The sequence below is a fragment of the Hemiscyllium ocellatum genome, chromosome 7, assembly GCF_020745735.1.
Source record: "Hemiscyllium ocellatum isolate sHemOce1 chromosome 7, sHemOce1.pat.X.cur, whole genome shotgun sequence".
Classification (NCBI taxonomy): Eukaryota; Metazoa; Chordata; class Chondrichthyes; order Orectolobiformes; family Hemiscylliidae; genus Hemiscyllium; species Hemiscyllium ocellatum.
This window is the reverse complement of record NC_083407.1, coordinates 73,372,160-73,380,685: the sequence shown is the minus strand read 5'-3', so window position 1 is coordinate 73,380,685 and position 8,526 is coordinate 73,372,160. Positions and strand designations below refer to the sequence as shown.

The 8,526-nt window shown below is 39.0% G+C and overlaps 1 protein-coding gene across 2 annotated transcripts in view; it reads right to left on the bottom strand.

The window, feature by feature from the left end:
- Positions 1-925: 925 nt before the first annotated feature.
- The window catches only part of ppp1r1c (protein phosphatase 1, regulatory (inhibitor) subunit 1C), a 121,858-nt gene continuing 114,257 nt past the window's right edge, over positions 926-8,526 (bottom strand). For both annotated transcript variants that reach the window (XM_060827977.1, XM_060827978.1), the window contains one exon: positions 926-1,373. In XM_060827977.1, coding sequence (XP_060683960.1) covers positions 1,273-1,373 — 101 coding nt within the window. In that variant the 3' untranslated portion in view covers positions 926-1,272. The remainder of the gene's footprint in view (positions 1,374-8,526) is intronic.

The following is an 8,526-nucleotide window of genomic DNA, read 5'->3' as shown; positions in this document are numbered from 1 at the left end:
ATATGTACGTCTTTTCACAGCAAAATCATTGTTAATAACTGCTAAGGAACCCCCGCACAGAACCTAACAATTCTAAGTTTAAGCAATCTGATTTGTATCAGTTTGTCTGTGTTCATTTCTGATAAATGGCCTAAATTCAACGGTTCACTTGAAACAATGGACCACATTCTTATTAATGCATAAATTAAATAGCAGTTGCAGGGTCGAAGAAAAAACCCACGAAACGCCAATCGCCATGGGTTGTCAGGAGACTTGCGATCTTTTAATGCTAGCTCTACAAACACAGCATCTTGTGCTGAACCTCTCTAATTTTCATGTGTGCTGCAATTGCATATTAATTATCCGATAAACTCACTCCCTGAAGAAAACTAAGTCTTGAGAATGATATAAAAGCATCCTTTAAATATTAGGATAATTGTCAATGATTGCCAATTGAACTCTCTTGTCCAGAAAGTAAATAATTGCCCCTTATTTTCTAAAAGAACTCTTACCACTTCTTGTTTTGATTTGTTTTTAAAAGACTTAATTTATCTTTTCTTTATTTCTCTTTCCTTACCTCCTTTGACATTGAATTTACTGACCACAATTCATCATCTGACTTCCTCCATTTATTTCGCCATTCTTAAATCTTACTGTTAAGAAAGTACATTATCTTGCCATTATTTAACAAGGTTCTCATTTCTCTCATTCTATCATTATCAGCTCATGGTTTTAACAACTTTGGGCAAAACATTCTAAGACCTAAAAGTGTGTGGGCAAATCTGATTTATGGAGCACAAATGACAAAATCTGGTTCTTATTTTATCTCTATAAGGATGTAAGTTTACATTTTTAGATATCTTAAAAAACATACACTCAAGACATTTTATTTTGAGGTCTTTATTTATAACTTCTCAATTAAGCATTATTTACACTAGGTTAGAGATTCACATCACATAGTAGAATAGTAAACATTAATCATTTTACAATACCAATAATATCAATATTATTTCTATTGGCAAGATGACTACAAAGTGAATTTACTTGTGAGACAGAGGTTTGGTCTTTGGTTCTATACATCATATCACATGTATTCCTCAGATTCTGTGAGACATGAAAGAATTATGTCCTGGACCAAAGTCTAACATGGATTCCTACTATTAGATTTGTAAGCATTCAGCACTTTTCAGGTAATGTACTGAAGGCCTGGAAACATCCATTAGATTTGAAGCAGGATGATCGCATATTGAAAGATTTCTCAGTTCAGATACATTATACCTCCCTTTCAGCTGCTCACAAGTTAGTCTTTTGTGACCAGTCCTCTTCTCTTTCAGTCGCTGCCTCTTCCTCCTCAAGGAATGGCGTCTCATTATGAGTCCTTAGATGTTTCACCCCTAGAAATATGAAAATATCATTACTTACAGACAGCCAGATACAGCTAACTCTTAATGCACAACAATGTTCGTTCATCCTTTCTAACAGACAAAGTCAAGCTTTTATAGGGCTTCATATCAAGTTAACAATGATTACTTTTCAGTGCAAAGTTCCATTAAGAGGGCGAAGTGAAAGTACAACAAAACAATTACATTAACTGGATCCTAATCTCACTTGCAAATCTTCCTGTGAAGTGTGTATGCATTCCTTAAAATGTCATCAAGTCTGTTAACAATGTTGAAAATATCAAAGTTCCAAATATTTGACTGAGGTAAGACAAGGATAGTGTGGTCATGCTGCTCAAAATGTATTTCGAAGTTTTGTGTTTCTTTGTTAAACTACAAATTGCATTCCTCACAATGAGGAAATAAGGATGAGCAGAGTTTTTTTGTCACTGTCAGCATATATGTCACCTCATGAATACCAATAGCAGATGTTTGGGTGTGGACTACTTGCTTTTTAATCAAGGTAACATTTAAAAAAAAGACCTCTGTGATAAAATCTAATTTATTTATATATTCATGCAATATGAACTGGAGGTCTGTTGACATTGTTACATTTAAGCACAAGGAGTTTCAATGCTGGTTATGTTTGATTCACGTTTTACTTAGGAACAAGGATAGGGCTTGCTGTAGATTTTAATACATCACTCAAATAAATTCAAGGATCAATGAACAGTTGTTGAAGAGTCTGTCATAGATTCATAGAGATGTACAGCACAAAAACAAACCCTTCAGTCCAATTCATCCATGCCAGCTACATAGACTAATTTAATCTAGTCCCTTTTGACAGCATGTTGCCCATATCCCCCCAGACCCTTCCTATTCATACACCCATTCAGATGCTTGTTAAATGTTGCAATTGCACCAGCCTCCACCTCCTCTGGCAGCTCAATTCCACATTCGCAATAGCCTCAGCACAAAAAGATCCCTTTTCAATCTTTCCCCTCTCACTTTAAACACATGCCCTTTAGTTTTGGGCTCCCCTACTGTGTGGAAAAGACTTTGACCATTTATCATATCCACGCCCCTCATGATTTTATAAATCTCAATAAGGTCACTCCTCAGTCTCCGATGCTCCAGACAAAATAGCCCCAGCCTCTCCATATAGATCAGATCCTCCAACCCTGCCAACATCTTTGTAAATCTTTTCTGAACCATTTCAAGTTTCACAACATCCTTCCTTTATCAAGGAGACCAAAATTGAAAATAATATTCCAAAAGTGGCCTCACCAATGTCCTGTACAGCTGCAAATTGACCTTACAACTCAATGCACTGGCCAATTAACGCATGCGTACATTAGCAAATTTGCTGATGATACTAAGCTGGGTGGCAGGGTGAAATGTGATGAGGATGTTAGGAGATTGTAGGGTGACCTGGACAAGTTAGGTGAATGGTCAGATGCAGTTTAATGTGGATAAATGTATGGTTATCCACTTTGATGGCAAGAACAGGAAAGCAGATTACTGCCTAAATGGAATCAATTTAGATAAAGGGGCAGTACAGAGAGATCTGGGTATTCTTGTACACCAGTCAATGAAGGTAAGCCTGCAGGTACAGCAGGTAGTGAAGAAGGCTAATAGCATGCTGGCCTTCATAACAAGAGGGATTGAGTATAGAAGCAAAGAGGTTCTTCTGCAGCTCTACAGGGCCCTAGTGAGACCACACCTGGACTACTGTGTGCAATTCTGGATTTCCAAATTTGACGAAAGACATTCTGGCTATTGAGGGAGTGCAGCGTAGGTTCATGAGGTCAATTCCTGGAATGGCGGGATTACCTTACACTGAAAGACTGGAGGGACTGGGCTTGTACACCTTTGACTTTAGAAGACTGAGAGGGGATCTGATTGAGACATATAAGATTATTAAACGATTGGACACTCTGGAGGCAGGAAACATGTTTCCTCTGATGGGTGAGTGCCGAACCAGAGGACACAGCTTAAAAATATGGGGTAGACCATTTAGGAGAGATGAGGAGAAACTTCTTCACCCAGGGAGTGGTGGCTGTGTGGAATGCTCTGCCCCAGAGGGCAGTGAAGGCCCAGTCTCTGGATTCATTTAAGAAAGAGTTGGATAGAGCTCTCAACGATAGAGGAATCAAGGGTTAGGGAGATAAGGCAGGAACAGGATACTGATTAAGGATGATCAGCCATGATCATATTGAATGGTGGTGCAGGCTCGAAGGGCAGAATGGCCTACTCCTGCACCTATTGTCTATTGTCTATACCAAACACTTTCTTCACTACCCTATCTACCTGTGACTCCACTTTCAAGGAATTATGAACCTGCACTCCAAGGCCCCTTTACTCAGCAACATTTCCCAGGACATTACCATGAAGTATATAAGTCCTTTCCTGATTTGCCATACCAAAATGCAGCACCTCACGTTATCTAAATTAAACTCCATCTGCCACTCCTCGGCCCATTGACCCAGCTGATCAAGGCCCTATTGTACTCTTGGGTAACTGTCTTCACTGTCCACTAGAGTCATAGAGTTATGGAGATGTACAGCACAGAAACAGATCCTTCAATCCAACTCATCCATACCAACCAGACATCCTAACCTAATCAAGTTGGATTTAGAACATTACAGCGCAGTACAGGCCCTTTAGCCCTCAATGATTTGCCAGGACTTGGCCCATATCCCTCTAAACCCTTTATTTATATACCAATCCAGATGCCTTTTAAATGTTGTAATTGTACCAGTCTCTACCACTTCCTCTGGCAGGTCATTCCATATACGCATCACCCACTGCATGAAAATGTTGCCCCTTAGATCCCTTTTTAATTTTTCCCTCTCACCATAAACCTAGACTCTCTAGTTCTGGACTCCCCCAACCCAGGGAAAATACCTTGTCTGTTTATCCTATCCATGCCCCTCATGACTTTCTAAACCTCTATATGGTCACCCCTCAGCCTCTGACACTCCAGGCAAAACAGCTCCAGCCTATTCAGCCTCTCCCTATAGCTCAAACCTCCCCAACCCAGGTAATATCCTCGTAAATCTTTTCTGAACCCTTTCAAGTTTTACAACATCCTTCCGATAGGAGGGAAACCAGAATTGCATACAATATTCCAAAAGTGTCCTGATCAATATCCTGTACAGCCACAACATGACCTCCCAACTCCTATACTCAATGCTCTGATCAATAAAACCAAGCATGCCAAATGCCTTCTTCATTATCCTATCCACCTAAGACTCTACTTTCAAGGAATTAAGAACATGCACTCCAAGGTCTCTTTGTTGAGCAACACTCCTCAGAACCTTATCATTAAGTGTATAAGTCTGTCCTGATTTGCCTTTCCAAAATGTAGTGTCATATACTTATCCAAATTAAATTCCATTAACCACTCCTGGCCCATTGGCCCATCTGATCAAAATCCTGTTGTACTTTTTGCTGCCCACTGCACCTCTAATTTTGATGTCATCTGCAATCTTACTAACTATACCTCCTATGTTCACATCCAAATCATTTATATAAATGACAAAAAGCAGTGGACCTAGCACTGATCCTGGTGGCACACCACTGGTTACAGATCTCCAGCATCTGCAGTCCTCATTTTCTCCTGCCCACCACTGATGTCAGGCTCACCAGTCTATAGTTTCTTGGTTTTTCCTTACCACTTTCCTTAAATAATGATACCAAATTAGCCAAGCTCCAGTCTTCCGGCACCTCCTCTGTGGCTATCAATGGTACAAATATCTCAGCTAGGTACCCAGCAATCACTTCCCTAGCTTCCCACAAAGTTCTAGAGTACACTTGACCCAGTCACATGGTATCCAACTGAAAATGCTGCTGTTAGCATTACATTAATAGTTCAATGCAAATGAGAATGTTGGAAGCCTACATGCACCATTTGCCTGACAAAGATGAAAAGATTGTGGCTCAGAGAAAGTAAAACAAATAGCTTTGTACAGTTGCCATTTGGTACAGCTGAGGATTGAAGCTCAAGGAAGTCCATGAGTGCTTTAGTAGTTGAGAGAGTTTGGTTCAGAGAGACCCAGAGCCAATGCCAGTTTAGTGAAAAGAGCAATCTGACTGTGAACGAATTCAAATTGTGCCATGAGTGGATGGTGGAATGCAAACTTGAAAACCCAGGGGAGTGCAGTCTCAGGGAAAGAATCACTGAAAGGTGAGCGGTCTTTGAAGCAGTCCAAGTCAGAACAACTTTTAACGAATTTCAGAGACTAGATCTTTTAAACTGCAGATTCATTGTTCCTTCACAAAGGAAGCAAAGTTTAATGAGAACAAGTGTACCCACAGTATCATTAAGGAGTTGAGAAACCCATGAGATCTGCCTTGATTGCATCCACTATTTGATGTGCTCTGTAGGGTGTTAATAGTTCATTTGTTAATGCATTTTTACCTCAAATTGTTTCTGCATGATAGACTATAAGATTAGTGGATTGTTTTCTAAATGTGTATATGAAACTTCCATTTGTTTTCTCAAATTTGTGTATTTTTGTGATATTATTCTTTTATAAGAAACTAGGATCTCAAATTTCATTGACTTTAACCAATGAAGTTACTGACCCCTAAGCAGATTAAAGCATAATCATGGCAGGCATGTCCAAGGTGGTCAAAGAATATCTCATCAAACTCTAGATTGAGGATGTGGAACCTTTTGCACTTATGGTACATGTGTGAATTTATACTCAATGTCTGTACAGCACATGTTAATGGCACTCTACACTTTGGGGTAGCCCAACATCCCACTAAAGCAATCTACTCATTCCAACTACTTCTCTTCAGAAAGAAAAAATGTAATGTCTTCTCTCTTTCTGCAAAAGCATCAGAGACCTTCCACATACTACAGAATTGATGAACAGCTTAAAAGCAACCAGAATCAAGTGACTAAAGGCCACTTTTAAACCATTGGTAACTCTAATTGCACCTTGCTTAGAGTTTGCAGGTCAGTAAACAACAGATAGATGATTTTAGTGAACATCTCCTTAGTGAGACAGAGGTGCTAACACACTACTCTTCATCAAGGTTGAGATGAAACAATTGCTGCCTGAAGGCACTATGTAGATATATCTCCCCTACCCCTGTACCCACTTCGTCTTCCAGCAGCTTGCCTTTCTCCATGTCAACTCTATTCATGTGCCTTGCTATGCTGCAAATCAAAGGAATAGAGATGTCAGCACCTGCCTCAGAGCATGCATTATGAGCAGACCCTTAAAGTAAGCACTCACTGCAATTCTACACTACTTCCTGGAAGATTTACCAACTTTACAAACCAATTGCTTCTATTAACTTAGTACTAACCAGCAGAAATCAGTTTGTATTTAACATGAAAGTGGAGGGTGATTTTTTTTTAAACTGTTTTCATTGGATGGTTCTTTCTACTTCTAAATACTTGTTCAGCTTAGGTCAAGACTAAGAACTAGCTGGAGTACTTACATCAAAAATGGCAGCTCCAGAGTCAAAGTAGCATTTGGTACAACGATAAGTCAGAATTCCATGTGCTGCTGAGAGTTTTAACGCGTGATTCCAAACTGTGTTTTTTTTTTATGGAGGGCAGATACATCCACAAATCACTGTGGATGTAAATTAGTGACTATCTGGAGAAGGGACCAATGTAGTATAACATCTACAATCCAAACAGATTGAACCGTGTTCTCTTGTGACTATCAAGTTATTGAGGAGCTGATGGCCCCACTTTTAACACAACTGCAGATTATGTCCTAAGGTGCAGACACAATTTGTATTTTTTTGCTTTTGGAGAATATATAAGGACAGAAGGTAAAAACCCAATTTCAACCCTACTGCAGTAGACGAATAAGATTGAATGCTCCAGTACACACAGCCAGGGTTTGGATATTAGCATTTTGCAAATGCTATGGTTGAAGAGCTATTGTTGCAGGTAAAGACTTTGCATCACTCTAAATACTGCAAACTCGATAGAAAAGGAATCAGGAGAAAAGGTACTTCATTTAGCCTACAAAACCAAGAATACCCAAAAAATGACTGTTCAACTACAAAAGTCAACATTAACCATAACCTCCACTGTAACTATCCACTCTTCAAGAGCAATTCATAGACCGAGCCATTTTTTTTCTAAACTTTTATTCTTTTGGATTCACCTTTTACCTCTAATATGTGTGTATGTGCATTACAGTTGTGATTCTCCTTGCGTTTAATAATTAGTTTACCCACACATTGTTAACTCAAAAAAATGCTAAAAAGGCTCCCTTTAAAACATAAGATTATTTGATCTAGGAGAAAGGTATCAAACTGAGAAGAGACCCTTTCTAAATTAAAAGCAAGATACTCTGGATGCTGGAAATCTGAAACAACACAGGAAATACTGGGTAAACCCAGCAGGTCTGGCAGCATCTGTGGAAAGAAAGAGACAGAGCTGATGTTTCACATCCAGTAAGACTCTCCTTTAGAACTCGGTTGCAACCTCTCAAGAGGGTGGGCGAATAAACAAGGGGAACCTTGTTTGGGTAGCCCATTTGGAACTGTAATGAATTTGGGAACATCGCATAGGGTCTGGTTGTAACACATTACACATTGACAGATGACAGTTTGTCTCCCCTACTCCTAACACTTGCTTCTAATATATGGAGCTAACATTCAGACCAAAATGGTACCCAGTACTGAAATGTATAGCATGGACACCATCTGGATCCAAAGTGCCTTCTGTAAAGTCACAAGGTGTATGCTACAAATCAAAGTTTGTGGCCTGTAACTTCTGTGGAGGTTTGACTAATTTCTAGCTTGTTATTTTACCATCTAATGTCTGTTTATTGTCTAATGGCTTTCAACTGTTTAAGTTGGATTTCTTTCTGAAAACTCTAAACATTTAAATGACAGTTCATTCACCAAAAACAAGTACATTGACTTAAATTATTGCAGTCCTGGAAATAGATTGTTTAAACCTATTTGCTGACTTAAGCTAAGGGAAGATTTAGAGAGTAGATATAAAATAATATATGATCCAAATAATCAGTACATGAATCAACTATATTTGACTTTTTAAAAAATAACAGCAGTAAACCTGAAAGCTTACAATTTAAACTAACACCAACTCTCTAGATGACGTACAGAATATCAACTTAATCACCAACAATTTTCCACAGGGATCAGTACTGGGTCCCCATTT